The 22445-nt window shown below is 35.1% G+C and overlaps 2 protein-coding genes across 2 annotated transcripts; one reads left to right on the top strand and one right to left on the bottom strand.

Moving 5' to 3' along the window:
- The first annotated feature begins 5457 nt into the window (after positions 1 to 5457).
- Positions 5458 to 9003, top strand: LOC143583491 (importin subunit beta-1-like). The gene is made up of 3 exons (XM_077065783.1): positions 5458 to 5474; positions 5758 to 8190; positions 8280 to 9003. Exons 2-3 carry the CDS (start codon positions 5780 to 5782, stop codon positions 8476 to 8478), a joined length of 2610 nt encoding a protein of 869 aa, XP_076921898.1. The 5' UTR covers positions 5458 to 5474; positions 5758 to 5779; the 3' UTR covers positions 8479 to 9003.
- Positions 9004 to 17413: 8410 nt separating this feature from the next.
- LOC143583493 (protein ABIL2-like) lies at positions 17414 to 19563 on the bottom strand. The gene is made up of 9 exons (XM_077065786.1): positions 19407 to 19563; positions 19246 to 19328; positions 19026 to 19176; positions 18833 to 18932; positions 18652 to 18744; positions 18527 to 18569; positions 18363 to 18447; positions 18021 to 18203; positions 17414 to 17749 (listed from the first exon to the last, which is right to left on the bottom strand). Exons 1-9 carry the CDS (start codon positions 19509 to 19511, stop codon positions 17576 to 17578), a joined length of 1017 nt encoding a protein of 338 aa, XP_076921901.1. The 5' UTR covers positions 19512 to 19563; the 3' UTR covers positions 17414 to 17575.
- Between the last annotated feature and the right edge of the window lie 2882 nt (positions 19564 to 22445).

Below are 22445 nucleotides of genomic sequence, written 5' to 3'. Positions count from 1 at the left end.
GCCCTTGTGCGGGATTGTTCCCGGCTTTGCTCATTCCTTCAGGTGACACTGAGTGATTGAGAGCTAAGTGCCTTGTGCGTGTAGCCTTGCTGCGCGGGTGGCCTTCCCTGATGGCTTGTATCCGAGGCTGCGGGGACAGGCGGAGTCCTTCACCATTGGGAGGCATTTCCTGCGGGACCAGCTTGCGTACTGCGCGTAAGGACGTCACGTCTCTGAGCATGGTTGGTCCTGCGGATCCAGTTGGTTTCTGCGCAGACGTTCCTCTTCAAGGTGAGTCTTGCGGGTCCAACTGGGCTCTGCTGGGACCTACCTCTTCAGGTGCTTAGGTTTAATAACATAACTTAATTATGAATATGAGTATCGATGTTCATAAGCGAATTTGAGTTGGTGTGAAAATTTATGAAAGGTTACTTATGTTAAGCATTCACATCCCAATCTGTATACCTGGCTTTATCTTTATATTTTGATTTATATGTTGAAAAACCATGTACATCCCATTCTTTAAACTTGGCCTTATATTTATATTTGAACTAAATATAAGTTTGCTACAGTGAATTGGTATATTTACCCAATCCCATGTCCGATCCTCACACCTGTCGGAAAACGTGAGAACACACCTTAGCATAATTTCCTGCAGACAGCTCCGGTTTCATACGGTTTTCTTCCATCTCCTTCAAGTTCTACTCGAATTTTCGTCACATTCACCGTCTCATGTTGCCGAGTAAACAGCAAATGGCCTCCGATACGCTTGAACCCGTAATTGTTTGAAAGGATTGTAGTGATATTTCTCTTCCCCCATTTAGGCTAATGTTCTGGGAGCTTTACCAATTGCTAATGTTCGGTCGATAAAAATCATACGTTGACACAAATTTTGTTAACTTTTAACAGAAATTAAAGTTAGTACCTAACATTGTTATAAAATTGAAACCTTAGTACCCAATTTTGTTACTTTAGAGAAACGTCGACGACTAACTGTTTAATTGTATCTTTGTTTTAATTTGGATCAACTATGTATAAGATTTAGACCAAAATATGAGTTAGGCTACACATACTTCCTCCTCTACTTATCATAACTTTCTGTTCCTATAAGATTTTATTTTATTTTATATTTTCTCTTTAAAATACCAAATCAAAAACTACCTAAAAACTATTTGAAAAACACTCTTTAAAAACATTAAACAATTTTAGAAAAAACCTACTTTTAAATAATTAAAAAATGTTTATTTTAAATATGATAAATGTTTTTTTCTCTATAAAAAATCGCTCCTAAAATATTAAAAGAAAAGTTAAAAAATTAAAACATGGTTTTAAAAACAATAATAATAAAAGATAACAAAACGACAAAAAGAAACAAAAAAATGTTTGAATTATAGTGTAATAGCTTTTATTCCTCGTCATATGGGGGTTGTTTTACATCTATTGATTAGCATTGAATGAATCATCCACTTTATGTTTATATTTGTTCGTTTATGTTCATTTGTTATAATTTGGATATTATTTTGTGAAACGTTTTCTTTAAGTTAAACATAAAGAAAAAACAATCATTAATGTAACTAAATCTATAGAGAAATTAAATTAGAGCTTGTTAATGAAAGAGTTTCATAAATAAATGAGATGTCATAACTCGTTTAAGAGCTATAGGAGTTTGGTGAGACCCATAATCTGTTTATTTTTTTTTAACTTAATGAGATATTATAACTCGTTTTAGAGTTATCTGGATTTGGTGAGATTAATTTTTAACTTAACTAGTCAGGTGACCGCCCGATGCAGCGGGTAACAACACTTAAAGGTTGTTAGCGAGTTAAACATAGTCAAGTCAAGGCTAGCTCGACCTCGACTCGAATTTCATACCGAGTTGGCTCAACTCAGCTCGAAATTAAAGTTGAAACCTTATACTCCAGTTTGTCTTTATTATTACGATATCTATAGAACTTGTGTACTTTTAATCATATCTATATCTAATGAGATTAAATTAAAAGAAAATTCTGAAAAGTGCCTTTTTTAGAGAGAGAAAAACAAAAATGGCCCACTAATCTTCAATATTCCCAAAATGGAATTTGGAATGTGGCGACGCTTTAGGTAACATTCTGACGGGATTCAAAGGATTTGAATCTTGTTTGCTCCGTCCAAATTTAAAGTGAATCCCTTCGTTCTCGTCTAAATTTAAAGTGAATCATGTATTTCTCGTCGAATTTTTAAATGAATCCCGTCTTTCCCGTCCAAAATTTAAGTGATCTCGTATTTCCGATCCAAATTTTAAGTGAATTTTGTCTTTACGGTTCAAATTTTGAGAAACAACCTTTTGTCCTCTTATCTAACACTCTTTATGTCTTCTTCTTCTTCTTCTTCTTCTAGAAAAGGGTTCTTTTGGTATTTTCCTTTAAATTATTAATTCTATGCCCATGATATAAAAAATTCATTTAGGTCATATTTGCCCGTTAAAATTTAGGTAATATTTATATTTATTTTGTTTAATCCTATAAAATTAAAAGTTTATAAAACACATATTTGATAATTAGTTAAACATTTCTAAGGAATTTAATAAGTTTCAGTAATGTTAAACTACAAAATATATTGGTATCACACAACAACTAGGAACAATGTTTAAAATTAAAATAATTATTTAACTGGACTAGTCATCTTAATCTTAAAACCTCTATAGAAAAATAACTAATTTAATATTTAAACGATAAAAAACATATTAGAAATATGAAAAACAAACCAAAAATGCAAAAGTTGAAAAGAAGTGAAGAGTTTCAAAAGATATCTTCCATTCAAGTTCTATCATCTTTATCTTTCTGATTAAAAAATACCAAACTTTAACTGGAACTCGTAAAAAACCAGCCTGCCAAAGTGAAGCGGTTTAAATGAACCGATGGTAGTATGGTACACATTTTTCCTAAACTATATAATGGCGTTTGTCTTTAAAAGCCTTTGTAGCTAAAATATTATTAATTACCTTGGTTAAAATTATAGCTAAAATGGAGGAAACCTATGTATTTTGATAACTTATTCAAGAAAAAAAAAATTCCAAATTTACCAAAAAGTACCTTTAAGAGATTTGTACGTTGATTCAACTATGACTTGTATCTTATTATTTGTATCTCAATATTCAATAAAACTTATATCGAAACGTAGACAAAAGTAAACACTTCGTAGCAATTTTTCAAATTTTTTTGAAAGTTTATATATTCAAAGATATAAAAGAAAAACAAAAATAAAAATAAACTTGAGGAATATATGGGTAAACTTAAGGGGTGGAATAGTAATAATTATTAAAATTAACAAAAGTTGTTTATAGTTAAGGGATAAAAATTGTATTTATAATTTAACAATTAAAACATTTGTGGAAGGCTATTGATTAAAAATACCACAATATGCTCTTAACTTCCATTTAACATTTTTAAGACATGTAATAATGGTAGTACAATATGGGGTTTGAACCTCTTAAAAGTTTAGAGGGCATTAAAATTCTCTTTATATATAGTATAGATAATATGTTATGACGTGTTTAAGGGTTATTCAGGTTTGGTGAAACCCATATCCGTCAAAACGAGTCAAACGCATGAAAAACCGTTATTTACGAATGAAACAATCTGGTGACTTTAAAGAGGGTGAGGAGCGACCAGAACGCGACACATATGATTTTATAGGTTTCGTTTATATATATTATTATATTATAGATAGATATAGATTAATGCTTAGTAAAAATGAGGAAATAGGGTACTTGATATAATAATGATTAACTATAACGGTGTGCTTAAATTTTTGAAGAGCTTGTGGGTATATATAACATGAGGAAGATTCATGTGCATTTTAATTTTAATATGAGAATGTAGGAAATAATATTAATTCATAAAAAATGATAGCGTAAGAAACAATACCAATCTACATAAACAATGATTTATAATAACTAAGAAAAAAACCTAAAAATTACAACAAAAGAATCAAAATAAAAAACAAAATAAAAATAACAAATATCAGCAAATACTTGTAATTCAAAACACATACTTTATATTTTTATGTTGTCATTATGACAAAGTCGAGAAGCACCCTGAAACTTATCAAAATCTTTTTCATGGTGTAGCTCAGTAAAACATAGTTATTGAAGAACATCCGTCGTTCCAATTTAATGCTCTCATTTCCTTCGATGGGTGGTAAAATGATAAATATATCAATAAAGATAACGTTCCTTCTGTATTTAGGCCGAGTGGTTATAACTACTATCATATGAGAAGTCTTATTTCTGAAATTGGTTCATAACCAAAATTATTTCAATTATACATATATGACACTAAGAATGAAATTTTTAATAGAAATAAACATTATTGGGTACGTTTTTGCACGTGCATTTTTATATTAAGTTTATTAAAAAAAATCATTTTGTGATATAAATAAAATCAATTTATGCACACATAGCATAAATATCTTTACTATATATAATATATCAAAGAGGGGTAAATTAAGACGTAAATTTTTAAGTAATTTACAAGTTTTAATGCATATGGTACACTATAAGGGTTAAAGTAGTCTTTTCAACATAATTAACCCACGAATTACAATTATGGTATCCCAACTTTACTCAAATTTTGTAATTCAAGAACTAATTACAACTTTGACGCTTCATGTTTACCCACTTTTAACTCAACTTTATATTTTTTTTTATTTTGAACTAATATGTTTTACAAAAATATGATTTAAAAAACTCCGAGCATACCTATTTAGACGGGTTTATTTTTGTCTACGTTCCAATATAACTTTTTTTCAAATCGGATGAACGATTTGAAATGTACAAGTTATTACTGCATAAATATACAAGTTTTTTAAACATAAATGGTTACAATTTCATCTCATTAGTTACATATTTAACCCTTTATCTATTTGATAACAAATATAAATAAACTTGTTACAATTAAAAAAAGTTCATTCATTAAATATTATACTATGTAATGTATAACTTTGACCCCTCGTGTATATCCAAATTACTCAACTTTATTCTTTTTTTTATATTCATTTTATATGTTTTACAAAAATATAATTAATAATACTCAAGTTATATAAATATTAAAATAATCAAGACAATCTCGACTTTAAGATTTCAGCTTTAGTTTAGAGCTGAGTCGAGTCGGCTTGATGTAAAATTCGAGTCAAGCTAGCCTTGGCTCGCTAACAACCTTAACTTAAAACGTTATTCCCGCTACATCATACGGGCACTCGACTAGTAATCATATATGTAATAAATTTTTCCAAATACGCTACTTGTAATTTTACGATATGAAATTATCCGTGTGTGACGTACACATATATTTCCAAATCCAATAATAATAATAATAATAATAATAATAATGCACTTGCAGTTGTTCCACCACCAGTTCTCTCTCTAGGGTTTGTTTTGTATTGTTACCAACGTTTTGTACGTTTATTATTTTTATTACGGATCCCTAATTCTAATTCTAATTCTAATTCATCACCAGGTAACTAACTAATTCACCTTCTTCCTTTTTCTTTCTTTTTCGATCAATCAATCGCCTCTCTCTCTCTCTAGATCCGCCGTAAGTAATTAATATTCCTTCAATCATCTCTGTAATATGTATTGGATCATGGGTTTTCTATTCAATAATCATTCATCTCTTGATTTACTTTATGCTTAATTAACTTACATAGAACAATTTATTGATTGATTGAAGCTTTTATATTTAATTTTCATGAATTGCGTTGACTTTCTATAATCAGTGTTGACTTTGTGATATTTCACAGTGATCCGAAAGAGTGTGTGACAATGGAAGTTACTCAAATTCTGTTGAATGCACAATCCGTTGATGGGTCCGTTCGTAAGCACGCCGAAGAGAGCATCAAGCGCTTTCAGGACGAAAATCTTGCCGCCTTTCTCTTGTCCCTTTCCGCAGAGCTTTCTAGTGAGGATAAGCCCGTTGACAGCCGCAAGTTAGCCGGTTTGATACTTAAAAACGCCTTGGATGCGAAAGAACAGCACAGGAAGTTTGAGCTTGTTCAAAGATGGTTGTCGCTTGACACGGGCGTTAAGGCGCAGATAAAGACGTGTTTGTTGCAGACGCTGTCTTCCCCTGTTTATGACGCCAGATCGACTGCTTCGCAAGTCATTGCCAAAGTTGCTGGTATAGAGCTATCGCAGAAGCAATGGCCTGAACTTATCGGTTCGCTTCTATCGAGCATTCACCAGGTTCCGGTTCATGTCAAGCAGGCGACTTTAGAAACGCTTGGATATCTGTGTGAAGAAGTTTCACCGGATGCTGTTGAGCAAGATAATGTGAATAAGATACTTACGGCTGTCGTTCAAGGTATGAATCCGTCTGAGGCTAGTAATGATGTCAGGCTTGCTGCCACGCGTGCGTTGTATAACGCCCTTAGTTTTGCTCAAGCGAATTTCTCAAACGATATGGAGCGAGATTATATTATGAAAGTTGTTTGTGAGGCGACGTTATCACCGGAAGTGAAGATTAGGCAGGCGGCTTTTGAGTGTTTGGTGTCTATTTCATCAAGTTACTATGAGAAAATAGCTCCGTACATGCAGGATATATTTAACATTACTGCAAAAGCGGTGAAAGAAGATGAAGAGCCGGTTGCGCTACAAGCTATTGAGTTCTGGAGCTCGATATGTGATGAGGAAATTGATATATTGGAAGACTACGGTGGTGATTACACCGGTGATTCTGATATTCCTTGCTTTTATTTTATAAAACAAGCTTTACCTGCACTTGTACCGATGTTGTTGGAGACGTTATTGAAGCAAGAGGAAGATCAAGATCTAGATGAAGGTGCTTGGAATCTAGCTATGGCTGGTGGTACGTGCCTAGGGTTGGTGGCTCGAACGGTTGGGGATGACATTGTTCCACTTGTGATGCCTTTCATTGAAGAGAATATAACAAAACCTGACTGGAGACAAAGAGAAGCGGCCACTTATGCATTTGGTTCAATCTTGGATGGCCCATCGCCTAATAAGTTAACTCCGCTTGTTAATGTTGCTCTTAATTTCATGCTTACGGCTTTGACGAAAGACCTGAACAACCATGTAAAAGACACAACTGCTTGGACACTTGGAAGAATATTTGAGTTTCTTCATGGTTCAACTATGGAGACACCAATTATCACTCAAGCTAATTGCCAACCGATCATTGCGGTTCTTCTACAGAGCATGAAGGATGTCCCAAATGTTGCTGAGAAAGCATGTGGTGCTCTTTATTTTCTTGCACAAGGGTTTGGGGATATCGGTCAAACTTCTCCTTTGACTCCTTACTTTCAAGAAATAGCACAATCTTTATTATCAGTTACTCACAGGGAAGATGCTGGTGAGTCTAGATTAAGGACTGCTGCTTATGAAACATTGAATGAAGTTGTGCGGTGTTCTACTGATGAAACAGCAAACATTGTCTCACAGCTTGTTCCTGTTATCATGATGGAACTCCATAAAACCCTTGAAGACCATAACCTTTCTTCTGAAGAAAGACAAAAACAGAATGAGTTACAAGGCTTACTCTGTGGGTGCTTACAGGTGATTATTCAGAAGTTAGGATCGTCAGAGCATACTAAGTCTCTCTTCATGCAGTATGCAGATCAAATCATGAATCTTTTCCTTAGGGTTTTTGCTTTCAGAAGTGCAACCGTTCATGAAGAAGCAATGCTTGCCATTGGAGCTTTAGCTTATTCAACAGGCCCGGATTTTGCAAAATATATGCCTGAGTTTTACAAGTATTTGGAGATGGGCCTTCAGAATTTTGAAGAGTATCAAGTGTGTGCGGTAACTGTAGGTGTGGTGGGTGACATATGTCGGGCCTTGGAAGAGAAGGTGTTGCCGTGGTGTGATGGGATCATGACTCAGCTTCTCAAAGATCTTTCGAGCAACCAGCTGCACCGATCGGTCAAACCGCCAATTTTTTCATGTTTTGGTGATATTGCATTGGCGATAGGTGAGAACTTTGAGAAGTATTTGATGTACGTTATGCCAATGCTCCAAAGCGCAGCAGAGTTATCTGCTCACACATCAAGTGCTGATGATGAAATGATCGAGTACACCAATCTTTTGAGAAATGGAATCTTGGAAGCATATTCTGGAATCTTTCAGGGTTTTAAGAACTCTCCGAAAACTCAGCTGCTGATTCCTTATGCTCCTCATATTGTCCAGTTTCTTGATCTGATATATATGGAGAAAGACATGTGAGTAGTTCCGAGTGTTTATTTGTGATGTATAGCAAAGTTTTGATTTTTATTTTGTTTCTGACTTAATTTTATGTTGTCTTTCTTAGGGATGAATTGGTGATGAAAACTGCAATTGGAGTGCTTGGAGATTTAGCTGATACACTCGGAACTAATGCTGGGCCATTGATTCAGCAGTCACTTTCAAGCAAAGACTTCTTGAACGAATGTTTATCTTCAGATGATCATCTGATTAAGGATTCTGCTGAGTGGGCCAAGTTGGCAATCAGTCGGGCTATTGCCATTTGAGCATTTGGTACATACTTTCTTGCTTCTTTATTTATAAGTCCCTGCATGCATGCATATGGGTGAGTAATGTCTGATTTGAAACTAAACTCATCTGTGTCATCCTGGTCAATTTTGAGTGTTGCATCGGTTTCAGTCGGCTGTCATGTTTGTGACAGCTTGGCCTCGGGTCTTTCTTCTGTTTGTTATATACACAAGTCGGTTATTCCCTCATTTTTACCGCATCAATTTATTTTATTATGTTTCTCCTTATTTCTCTCATTTTTTGGATGGAGCGATTTTGAATCATGCATCAGTCGGTGTCTTGTTACCGCCTAAGTCAGATTGCATCTTCTATTTCAAGTCAACGGGTCATACAAAGGGTTGTTGGTCAAAGGTGAAGTAAATATAGTGTTTTATCATGATCGTCATGATGCAAGTGGTGTGTGTGTCACAACTTGTCATTGAAGTAGGATTTGAAATCTTCATAGTTTCATTTTGTAAAACTTGTTTGTGGCTATTTTTATTATTATTTATTTATTTTTGGTTTCAGAACTGAAACTTCACAACTATCAGATATAAATTTCTGTGAACGCAAGCATTATATTTATTGTTTGTTTTATTACTTTCCTATTATTACTTTCCTATTAGAAGTGAACTAGTGAAGAATTGATCATTGGATTAGCAATCAGTCTCCAAATTAATTCATGTAGTAGGCTTTGAATCCAATACACAAATTTATAGTTCCATGTATGTCACCAATAGCATAGAAACATCTAATGTGAATGCTTTGGTTAGGTGCTTAGGTTTAATAACATAACTTAATTATGAATATGAGTATCGATGTTCATAAGCGAATTTGAGTTGGTGTGAAAATTTATGAAAGGTTACTTATGTTAAGCATTCACATCCCAATCTGTATACCTGGCTTTATCTTTATATTTTGATTTATATGTTGAAAAACCATGTACATCCCATTCTTTAAACTTGGCCTTATATTTATATTTGAACTAAATATAAGTTTGCTACAGTGAATTGGTATATTTACCCAATCCCATGTCCGATCCTCACACCTGTCGGAAAACGTGAGAACACACCTTAGCATAATTTCCTGCAGACAGCTCCGGTTTCATACGGTTTTCTTCCATCTCCTTCAAGTTCTACTCGAATTTTCGTCACATTCACCGTCTCATGTTGCCGAGTAAACAGCAAATGGCCTCCGATACGCTTGAACCCGTAATTGTTTGAAAGGATTGTAGTGATATTTCTCTTCCCCCATTTAGGCTAATGTTCTGGGAGCTTTACCAATTGCAATTGACCCAACTGCTTGAGCCCATAATATATATATTTTTTTAATTTAATGTAAGGAATGGAATGAATACCTGACTTCAGGTTAGAGATGTTCAACGAAACCGGTTCCTGGAACCGAACCGGTGGACCCGAACCGGACCCGAACCGGTTCCTACCCGTTTTTTGTAGGAACCGGACCCTATCTGATTCAACCCGATGATCTGTGACCGGTTCTTGCATTTCTGAGTGGGGGCGAGTAGGAACCGGAACCGGTTCTGGAACCGAACCATCCGGAACCGGTTCCTAACCGGTTCTAGCCGTTGGATCGAATATAGCCGTTGGAAATCGTTTTTTTTGGCCGTTTTTTGACCGTTGGGGTCAAAAATAGCCGTTTTTTGGCTCCCCCAAGCACCCCACTACTAGTATAAATAGGTATTTGGTGTCATGGGTTCATCACAACACTCAAAACGCAAACTCGAACGCAAAAAAATACAAAAAAACGCTATTACAACGTTTTGAGTTCTCTAATCTCTTGTTTTCTCTTCTTCTATATTCATATTTGTTGTTATGGCTGCCTCACAATCATCGGTTGGTCAAGGTTCCAACGCCGAACCAAGTTTCGTTCGTATTGTACCTCATAATCGTAATCAAGAGATTTGGTGCAATTGGGATTTGGTTGAATTGAGTGACCATTCATTGAAGGCTCGGTGCAAGTTTTGTGGGATTTATTTAAACCCACTTTCGAATTCAAATTTGAAGAAACACATCGAAAAACCGTATTGCAAGGCGTTGAAAAAGAACGTCGATTCGCAACAAACGCAAATGGATAGTGAAGGCGGAATATTTACATACCAAATTGATCGAGTTCAAGATCGTATGGCGAAGTTTGTGATTCAAGAAGCTTTGCCGTTTAGCCACTTCGACAACCCTCGCTTAACCGCCATGATTCGAGATACGCTTCAACCACAATACACTCACGTAAGTCGTCATACTCTTAAACGTTATTGTTTAAAATTGTGGAAGAAGGCCAAAGAGGTACTAATTGCATATTTTGAAAATATAAATACGGGAATAAACTTAACTAGTGATGTTTGGTCGGCTCCACATGGTCTACCCGAATCTTATCTTTGTGTCACCGCTCATTGGGTAGACCCGTCATCGTGGGAAATGATGAAACAAACCATTGCTTTCGAACTCTTTGAGTATCCACATACGGGAGATAATTTGTTTGAAATTTTAGATTATGTTATAAAAACTTATAAACTAGAAAATAAAATATTTTCAATGGCATTTGATAACGCGTCGAAAAATACATCGGCGGTTGATAAATTAAAATTAAAATACGCCGATTTGCAATGGTGTATTTTTTCACTCAAGGTGTGTTGCACATATCATTAATTTAATCGTGCAAGACGGACTTGCTTCGGATGAGGTTACATCGGTTATAAACGATTTTAGACTAATGATACATGAAGTTTTTAAGAAAAGTAAAAAAAGACAAATGGAATATAGAAAATTTTGTAAAGATACGGGAAGAAAAGCTTTGGGAGCTAATTGGGATCTACCTCATCGATGGAATTCCACTTGCATAATGTTTCAAAGTGCTTTGAAACAAAGAGAAACTTTACAAATATTTCATTCTAGTCTTGCCGAGAATGATTTGGCAATCCCCTTTTCAAATGAGAAATGGGAAATTATCAATGACTTATCGACTTTTCTTGAAGTTTTTAAAACATCAACTACGAAACTATCGGGAACGTATTATCCGACAAGTCCCTTGGTTCTTTCGGAGTTATTTTTAATCGTTAACAATCTTAAAGAATTTGAAAATAAAAGTCCAATGTTTTCAAACATCATATTACCAATGAAGTTTAAATTAAAAAAATACTTTCTTGAATTGCCACCGGTTTTTACTTGCGCCGCCGAACCCAATGTTAAATGTTACGGGGGTTGAATGTGTGATAGACGTAATTTTTTCATCTTTAGATATGCATGAAGTTGACCCAAACTTTTCAATAGAGGCAAAAAATGATTTTAACTTAAATTTTAAATTTATGTATGACTTTTATTTAAATAAATATGGGTCAAACATATACATGCCTATGCCGGGGGGGTCTTCATCAAGTTCAAGTGCTACTAGAGTACGAGATCCCATGATTAGCCTTATGAACACCGTTCGCAACGTAACGGCTAAAAAACAAAGGGGTAACACCCCTTCAAGCGAACTAGGAAGGTATAGTGCAAATGATTACTCTACCGGTTTATCCGAAGAGGAATATGCCACTTTTGATGTTTTGGCTTGGTGGAAGGTAAAGGAAACCGAGTTTCCGATTCTTGCCACCATGGCTCGTGATTTACTAACCGTCCAAGCTTCTACGGTAGCTTCGGAATCCGCTTTTTCTCTTAGTGGCAGGGTAATATCGGTGAGAAGAACAAGACTAAATTCGGAGTCGGTGGAGATGTGCATTTGCTTAAAGGATCATTTGGACTCAATCGATCGTATTTAACACGTAACCAGTCTCGAAGATGAAACACCACTTGATGTTCGAGTGCACGACGAACAAGAAGGCATTTCTACAAGTAATTCCGAGGAAGAAGTCGCAACTGATGAATGTTCCCACTGATGAGTATTCCTCATCAGTGGCAACCTTCAGTAGTTGTCATCAGTGGCAGCTTTCCCACTGATTCAACTGATGACTGTTCCCACTGATGAGTATTCCTCATCAGTGGTAGCTTTCCCACTGATGAGTATTTTTCATCAGTGGCAGTCTTCAGTAGTTGTGATCAGTGGCAACCTTCAGTAGTTGTCATCAGTGGCAACCTTCAGTAGTTATCATCAGTGGCAACCTTCAGTAGTTGTCAACTTGTCATCAGTGGCAACCTTAAGTAGTTGTCTTCAGTGGCAACCTTCAGTAGTTGTCTTCAGTGGCAAACATCTTCAGTAGTTGTCTTTTCTTCATCAGTTAATTGTTTATTTTTATGTTAATTGTTTTTTTTATTTTTCATGTTATACAAATACGAATCGTAGTTTAGAATCCAAATCGCAAATGGAAAACGAAAAAAAAAAAAAAAAATTTTTACACTGTAACCGGTTGGAACTGGTTACAGTACAGGAACCGGGTTAGGAACCGGTAAGAACCGGTTAGATAGGTTAGGGGTCCGAGGGTGGGAGAACCGGTTCGAGCCTGGAACCGGTTTAGAAGGAGATTTTGAATATAGGAACCGGTTCCTAGCCCCAAACCGTTTTGAACATGCCTACTTCAGATAATGCAAGTTGATCATGCTATCCTTGGTTAGGATTAGAAACCAATAAAAAAAAGGTTAATTAAATCACTAAGTAGTTTTGCGAAAGGATTAAATAAGTAAGCTGATTTGTGGTGTTGATTATGAGTTAACAGAAAAAATTGCAATTTGTGGTACAAGAGGCAATTTGAAGGTAAATTGGCCATACAGTGGAATTTAGATTGATTGCTTGAGGATTAATTTGAAAATGATCACAAAAGTCAATGAAAGTCATAGTAATTTTTTAAGAAGCTACTATAGATTGCAATCACTTGGTTAAGAAGGTTACATTTGTAATTCTGAACTACATAAATCTGCTGCAGATTGTTTGACACGTGAAAATTAGTTCAGTCTACATCTCTTTTCTAGTTTGTCATGTACCTATTACAAATTGCTTGAATTACACGCATATATTTGTGTGGGGCATCTCAAATATTCAATTCAACAAACTATTATATAGCAGCCCGAACAATGAATCTTTTAACTCGAAAATTTGCCAATAAATGAATCTTGTACACGTCTAGTCCCCTAGATAAAGTGATCATTTCTTAGATGGACTAGCCTCGATCTGAACCCGTCCTAACCCGAACCAATTATATGCAAAATGACCCAAAAATCAAATAGTCAAAACTTGCCACTAGGGGCATCGTACACAGTATGGTGGGGTTCAGGAAACTCAGGCTCGAGAGACTCGAGCATGAACTTCCTGATGATATACTGGTACAGATCGACAGGAAGAGAGCACTGGCATTCGCCAGCAGTCTTCTGGTCATCAGTATCATGAGAAGACATGGTGGAAGAAAGACGAAAAGAGATTTCAGGGTAATGCTTTACTGAACAGAAAAATTCGCCGGAAATTACTTGAGAAGAAGAGATGAAAGTGGAAAGTGTGAATTGCAAATAACCCTCTCCCCCTTTATATAGTAATCGCAATTAATGCGGTGAATTTAATGCGGAGGAGAGAGAAATCAAATGTGCAATGAAACTATGACACGTGGCAAAAAGCAAGCTGGCAACAGCTGTTGAAAGGACGTGTGCCAGTAATTTCGCGGCCACGCGCCCGAAAAATCGCTCCCACGCGCCTGAAAAAGCGACTAGAATGACCATGTTCTGTCACGTCACCATAACTTCCTGCACGTCCTGACACAGTCAGAAGAAACCGTCGCACGACGTTTGAGGTATTGGATTGCTCTTATCCATTCACCAACTCTTCAAATTTCAAAATTCAAAATTCGAAAGTATTAAAAAGTAAGCGGGAAAATACCCCTTACCCCTTGGCAAGCAAATAACCGTAAGACGGATGCGGGTACAGTGTAAAGGCAAAACCCTTCACATACCTAGCACCCGCAGGGAATTGAAGCCAAATAAACCTTGGCAAACAAGTAACCGTAAGCCGGCTGCGGGTACAGTGTTAAGGCAAAACCCTTCACATACCTAGCACCTGCAGGGAATTGAAGCCAAGAACCTTGGTGAACAAGTAACCGTAAGACGGATGCGGGTACAGTGTTAAGGCAAAACCCTTCACATACCTAACACCCGCAGGGAATTGACGCCAGGAATACCTTGAGAGTAAAGTAACCGTAAGACGAGCGCAGGTACAGTGTTAAGGCAAAACCCTTCACATACCTAGCGCTCCGCTGGGAATTGAAACCAAGAAGGATCTTCTGGGCAATGCTTGCGGAAACGGAAATAGCATCCCCGCATAGCGGGAACATCGAGAACTACGTTGTTTGAAGCTCCAGGATGGAATTGGTGGTCTTAACATAATTGATCACTATGTTCAAAACTACCAAAACCTCATGGAAAATACATACAACTGGGACTCAATGCTCCTGACTAGCGAGGAGGTTACAGACCTACCCGCATCATACCCAAAGACCAAGCAGGAAACTCGGGCATTTCTGCAAGTGACAAGGACTTCCGCGGAAAGAATCCCCATGGAAAACCTTACAAAACCCTTTTCAAAACCCTTTGCTCAAGTCCAAAAGTTCACCTCACTTCATTAAACACTCATGAGAAGAACATTGGACTGGGGGGACTTGAAGAGGTAGGTCCCAGCAGAGCCCAGTTGGACCCGCAAGACTCACCTTAAACAGGGACGTCTGCGCAGAGACCAAATGGATCCGCAGGACCAACCATGCTCAGAGACGTGACGTCCTTACGCGCAGTACGCAAGCTGGTCCCGCAGGAAATGCCTCCCAATGGTGAAGGACTCCGCCTGTCCCCGCAGCCTCGGATACAAGCCATTAGGGAAGGCCACCCGCGCAGCATGGCTACACGCACAAGGCACTTAGCTCTCAATCGTTCAGTGTCACCTGAAGGAATGAGCCAAGCCGGGAGCAATCCCGCACAGAGGCGGGAGGGGGAATACTCCCGCCCAAATAAGCCAGTCCGTATACTGAAGGATCTTTTACTGTACCTGACGAGGTATGGGCAAAAGATCTGATCAGAGATGCGACAGCTCACTGACAGCAGCATGGCAGACAGCACGCCACAGCACTGTGACCAATAGCCGCCGCCTACCCACCAACTCCTGCCATACCACGTGCCTAGCCTGTAGTTGGCAGAAGAGGAAGAGTGCACGACACGCCTGCTCTGTGTCAGCCGCTACCTATCCACCACTCACAGGCAGGGCACGTGCATAGGTTACAGTTGGTAGCGTGTTGGGCCGGCTAAACCCCTTGGAAACCTACCTTCGGCTATAAATACCACAAATGGTATGATCATATCTTACTACATTATCATCATATTATACCTGATATCTGCTCTAGCAATCTCTTAATATACTTTTATATTTAAAGAGCAATCTAGTCTGATTCTCACGCCGGAGGGTGGTCACAAGGAGGAACCCCCCCCCCTTCTCAGTGACGAGCTCACGGTGTCTGTTTTGCAGGTTATCAGAAGAACCATCTTCCAAGGGTCTAACCCCTCGTGGGAAACATCTCTCCAACCCCCAGGTTACCAGTAACCTGCCCGGGGTCCGGTTAGTGTTTCTTCAATGGACTAGCCTCGATCTGAACCCGTCCTAACCCGAACCAATTATATGCAAAATGACCCAAAAATCAAATAGTCAAAACTTCAATAAAATTTATTAAATATCAATTTTAGAAGTAAATGATAACAAGACAATATACTTGATAGTTTAAATTGTAAATGGAAGAAAGAGAAAAAAAATGAATATAAAGATAAAAATAAGGAATGGGATGTGGGAGGTTTCTGGAAAATTAGATATATAAATATAAAGGATGATGGTTTTTAGTTAAATAACTTATATCGGTATGGAAGATGCCCAAACACATCTTAATAGTTTTTGTGATAACGAGTTGTCTTGTCTATAATTATACAATTAAGTTGTTTAAACTAAAATCTACAATAAGGTATAAATTGGATGTCTATAGATTATTTTGAGTTAATTAGAGTTAATTTTGTCACCAGGATGGTGATCTGATCCTAAGATCACTTGGTTGCAATTTGTGTTGAAAAAATCACACTTGGGCAACAAGTAATTAATTGTGAGCTTTCTTTGTTAACCTTTAACCAGCCATACACTAAATGTCATTATTAAGGTCATACATATTAAATATTCTGTCCATCAATTAGTAGGAGCCATTGGACCAAGCCACTGAACATTCCTAACAATAACTACCAACTCTTTTGACCTTCTGAGACAAGTGGCGCACAATTGAATAATTGCAATATCAACATCACAGTCACTCAAAGCAGTTTTGAACTGTGGAACTAGCATGATACAACACCACCATCATCACCAACATGGTTAATTTTATCGAATGTTCTCGTTCGTCAAGACATGGCTATGTTGAACCAACATTCCCGAACACCAAAAATATGTTTATAGGATATTCTTACCAAACAGATATGATTAGGTTTAATTCATGCTTGAGGTATTATTACACTCTATTTCTATATAAAGAAAAGGGCACTTAAAGCTTGGCTTTATTTGTCATCATTTTGTTTCCAACTAACTTAGTGAAAAGTTCACATATTTGTATACAATATGGGTGATCAGTAATTTGGCCTCTTAAATGAAAACACTCATAATTGAGTTGCAGTGACCTTTATGGTTTAACTATAATTTCTTTATTTTAAATAAGAAACTTATATGTGTACACTTTACCTATTGTTTGAATGTATAGTGATTATAACCACATAATCCACTCTTTATATTTCTACTATCAAGCATTACACTTGTATGTTTATTTGACTAAAAAGTTATTTTGTATTAAACACATCCCCTTAAAAAGTATTTTATCAGTTAGTATATACTTATCCCATGCTTGTTGAGTAAACCAAAGCTTCAAGATTCCATTTGAGACTATTTGTTTGTGCATGTCTATTCTAACAACCAAGATACACATATTGCAATATAAATATAACAAATACATCTTACATATGCTCTACAGTTACCAAGAAAACTTAACATGTAAATTGAACCATAACGAAATCATTTACAAAACCGATCGGGCATCACTTACCCTCTGATAATGTAAAGGGGACCCGACTTTCTTCTTCATGCGATGATAGATAAGATTCAATATTCATCCAAATAAGTGTAAAGCGTGTCATCTTTCTTGGACTTGCGCCTACTTAGCAATGCCTTGAGTAAACGTTTACTTTTACTTGGTATCTGATTCTGATCGCTCTCTTTATATCTATCTCTATCGCTAATAACACGCATCGAAACTGATTTTGGAGACTCCGAAAACTACACAAAATCAACCGTTATATTCAAATGATTACTACTTCCAGCTTCATAACAAAAAATGGTTCACTTCTGAGGTCAAACGGGCTACTTTCCAATTTCAAAATTAGTAACATTACTTAGGTTTTCAACAAGTATTTCATAACTACTAAAAAGTAACTATGATCTTAGACCATTGAAACTGATTAAATTATTTTATTATACAATTTATACCGGAATCCGTTCGAGTGTTTACTGTTGAGTTTAGAATGTTTGACCAAAGTATTAGAATTACCTTTTGTTGAACTGAATTAGGCGTCATGGGCCTACGGGAATTGGGCGTTGTTGGCCTTGAATTTGCTCGTGAATTGGGCGTTGTTGGCCTTGTATTTCCTCGTGAATTGGGCGTTGTGGGCCTCGACAAAGATCCAATACGCAGCAGAGAGAATCTTCGTGGTGTAACCGATCTCTTTTCTGATTCATCATCCAAATAATATCAGCTAGATTCATCGGTAAAAGGGCATTTGAATTTTCTTTAGAAACCAATTATAATAAGCTTTAAATATTTAGATAAAACATATTCCAATTTTGTTATTCGTTCTATTATGATAATTCTTAATGAAAACATTCATACCTAATCTTTTCTGGTCACCGCGCCTGTAAAGGTGAACGATCCAGGTTGGTGGGACCCTCGTGGAGACGGTGACAGGGACCGCCCTTTTCTACATTTTTTTTTTAAAATATTAAAAATAAGTTGAATCTTGAATATAATAAACAAGTGAAAGAAAAACATATATTTACCTAAATGAAGATGGAGGTGTTTCTTTGATTGTAGCCCGAACAGCTAGACATCAACAACCAAAAACCGAAAAAATAAGCACATTTGGCATATTTAATTATTTTGTAAAATAAAATTATTTATTTACCATTCTTAAATTCATGCCAATCATCTTCATCATCCAAACTGCACCCTTGGTACTTTGATTTAGTCCTAATCCCACCTTGCATAGTCTCTCCAACTGAAGTGTTTATTGTTGTTCAACAATAATTAATTCATTACCTCGTTTCATAACCATAAAAAAAAATAAAAAAACAAATGTTAATTACCTGGCAAAATGTATCTTTTATGGTACTTGGGAACATTAATTAACGAAGACTGCTGTGCAAGACCTTCGTGATCAAAACACCCTTGACATATACCTAGTCTCTGAAACACAAATAATCTTGTAAATACTTTAAAACAGCAATCCAAATGCCACGCACGCTTAAATAATAATGGAATTGTAAGTTTGTAACACACCTGTTGAATACATGACACGCGATGCTCGGTTTGGGATACTTCATTAACTTTTTCGCCTAACAAGTCATTAACTTTACTGGACACTGCCCCTAAATGGTCAACTGTGTTGACCAGAGCTTTGATGGCATAATCTTTTAATGTATCAACCACTCTGCAGTAAAAACAAAGATGCAATTACAAGTACAAACCAAATTATTACTTTCTTTAACTAAATACTTACAGTTGTTTTTGGTCATCATTAGTGTAGGATAATTCAAAATATTCAGCAGCTGCATACAATTGTTTTCTCAGATTCTTCAAATCCTGTAACACATATAATCATATGATATTTTAATATTGTATAAAAATGATAAATCTATAAATATGATATGATGAAATTGCCTTGAGACTGTCAGAAAATAATAAGCTCTGCTGCATCGCTATCTCATCGAAGTTGGCTGGTTCGTGTGGGACCGTCAACGCATCAGACGATGTTAGTGTCTCCATTCCCTAAAACAATACAAAATACTGAGTTTTCAAATTTCAAACCAAATACACAAATTCAAAAAAAGTTGAAAAACCAACATCTGATGTTGTTTAAGGTTCCTAGTGGCCATTTTCCAATTTATAGTTAATAAAACACTATGTAAAGATTTGGTTGTTAAAAGTTAAAACAGCTGAAGAACTGAACCATTTCAAGAAAAATAATAATATATTTAACAAAGAACAGAATATCATAAAGAAAAGACAGCAAATGTAGACTCCTTAACAGAAACAAAAAAGTTTGCATCTTTCCCTATAGATTCTTGAAAAACATAATAATTCTTCAACTTCTCAGCAAACCAACAAAAACCCACCACCAAAACATCAAAACTTATAACATTACACTTGAAAAAGAACAAAATCACCAAGAACAGACTAAAAAACCAACACCCATTACAATTCTTGCATAAAGATTCAAACTTTTACACAATTTCACAAGAATTAGAATTAAAAGATTTGTCTGACCTGATGATTAGAACTAAGAGTAGAAGTAGAAGAGCCAGCCGGCTAAAGAATTAGAATTATTAGTAACGGATGTTTAAATTTGGCAAATGAGAATATGAAGGGCATTGCATTTATTTAGCAGAGAATAATAACATTAAAAAGGGAATTTGACTAAAACAGTATAACAATTATTCAGCTGGGGTATGTATGCGATTGTGGAGTTCAAGAAAAGCAGAAAACTTGAAGATTAAGACTTTAAAGTGGGAACAACAAGAGAGAGAGACATCGCATAACATGTTTATTTTCAAAATGATATTTTGACTTTAAAATATTATGTTTTTATTTTATGCAATCTTTCTTTTTTATTTTCTGTATTTTTTTTCTAGATTACTTTTTGAATCATTATTAGTTCTATTTCTTTCGTAATTGACGTACGCATTTAGCTATATCCCATATTCTCCAGACCCTACTAACCAGTTAACAAATATGATTTATTTTTTGGATTTAATCTTTCGATTGATACTCGTCGCAACGCGCGGTTTTGTTATATGATAAGGAATTACCTTTTGATTTGTTATTACTTTTTTTCTTCTTTAGTCAATTAACTCACATATTTTTAAGTTATCAATTAACCGTACACGTATTTTTAGATATTATATTTCGTTGGTATCCGTTACAACTCGGGTTTAATACCGTGAGTTTGACGTTACAAAATAAAAAATAACAAAATGAACGTCCTTTGGTATCTATTTATACTACTTAGACTATAAATTTGAGTTACCATTTTTCGTTTGCTATAGCGAGTACATTGAAACCGACAAAACTTTACTTAGGTAGCATCACACAAATTTAACCTCGCTACTTTTTAATAAAGAATTTTAGACATAAACAGTTCGTCTAAATTTGACTACTAACAAATAACAAATTACGTCTCTTTCGTTATCGGCTGAATCACGTAAATAAAAAATTAGCATGCGTTTAGGACTGCATCATTTATAACAATTAAAAATAACATGTGTCACAGGACTCAATAATTTATGTATTTGTTGTGATTTCGGCTTCTTACATAACTAACATTTTGATTTTTAAATTTTAATAATCAGTCCGTTTCGATTATAAATGATTTGAGTAATAATTCAGTTATTGAAAAATATAGTTTGGTTAATTGTAGACCTTGTATGTTGACGGATTCAGTTATTTTTAATTGATGAATCTAACAATATAGTTTGGTTAATTAGATCTGATTGTTTTTTTAAATAAATATCTACCTATTCTAATAAAACAATTATAGACACGTATCCCTTTGTGATTAATTTTCATAATTTTGTTCTCTCCAAACTAATATATCTATCTATAATATATATAAACGAAAACATAAAAATCCTACGTGTCACGATGTGGTCGCTCTCCATTTTTTTGGAGTCGCTAGATTTGCTTGATTTTTAAATGGAGGCTTCTCATGCATTTGACCCAAATTCATGGGTATGGGTCTTACCAAACCCAGATATTCCTTAAACGGGTTATAACATCTCATTAAATAAAAAAATATTCTCACCAAATTATTGATGTAAAAATCCTATAAAATAGGATATACTAAAAATTAATATCTTAGTTATTTTAAATAAACTATATATATTATTTAAATTAAAAAACCAATTTTATAGTAAAAAAATAAACGGGTCTTGGGTCTCATCAAACCATAAGTATATTATTAACTTTCATAAATATTATTTATAATTAAAAAAACCAATTTTATATTAAAAAATAAACGGGTCTTGGGTCTCATCAAAACCATATAGCTTTTAAACCGGGTTATAACATCTCATTTATTTGTGAAACAATTTATCATCAAACCATAAGTATATCATTAATTTTCATACAATAAAAAAAAATAAATTCAAAAAATAAATAAATATTAAAACAAACAATATAAAACAACCCCCGTAATACGGGGGATAAAAACTAGTATGTCATATATGAATAATTATTCACTTTCCTTTTACACTCAATTTATATTAAATTATTCGTTTGTCTTTAAACTCTATTTATATTATAACTATACACTTTTAAAAAATAAATATTTATATATTATACCATCATACGTTGTTAGAGTATGTTTTATAACATATTTGGTGAAATCCAAAAATTAACAACAAATCGTGTTTGTTAAAGATTAAAAAAAATATAATTTTAAATGTTATCATTAACATATTATACTATATATATTGTGTAACAACTCGGGCTTTTCGAATTAATATTTTATATTAAATAGCCGACCCGTTTTGACGTTTGGGTTATTTTTATCGTATTTATCGAGAAGATAAATTATTATTATATTGTTATTTAATTAATTATATAAAACATATATATAACTTTCTTACTTTGGCAAAAATCATCCAAAAATTAAACTATTGTTCAAACGTGTTCCCCCCTTCAAACCACAAGGACCAAAAT

The sequence above is a fragment of the Bidens hawaiensis genome, unplaced genomic scaffold, assembly GCF_021521415.1.
Source record: "Bidens hawaiensis isolate Kalapana, Puna unplaced genomic scaffold, B.hawaiensis_p1.1 tig00032427_1, whole genome shotgun sequence".
NCBI lineage: Eukaryota > Viridiplantae > Streptophyta > Magnoliopsida > Asterales > Asteraceae > Bidens > Bidens hawaiensis.
Note: the sequence above shows the minus strand (reverse complement) of the source record. Positions and strands in the feature narration are given on the sequence as shown.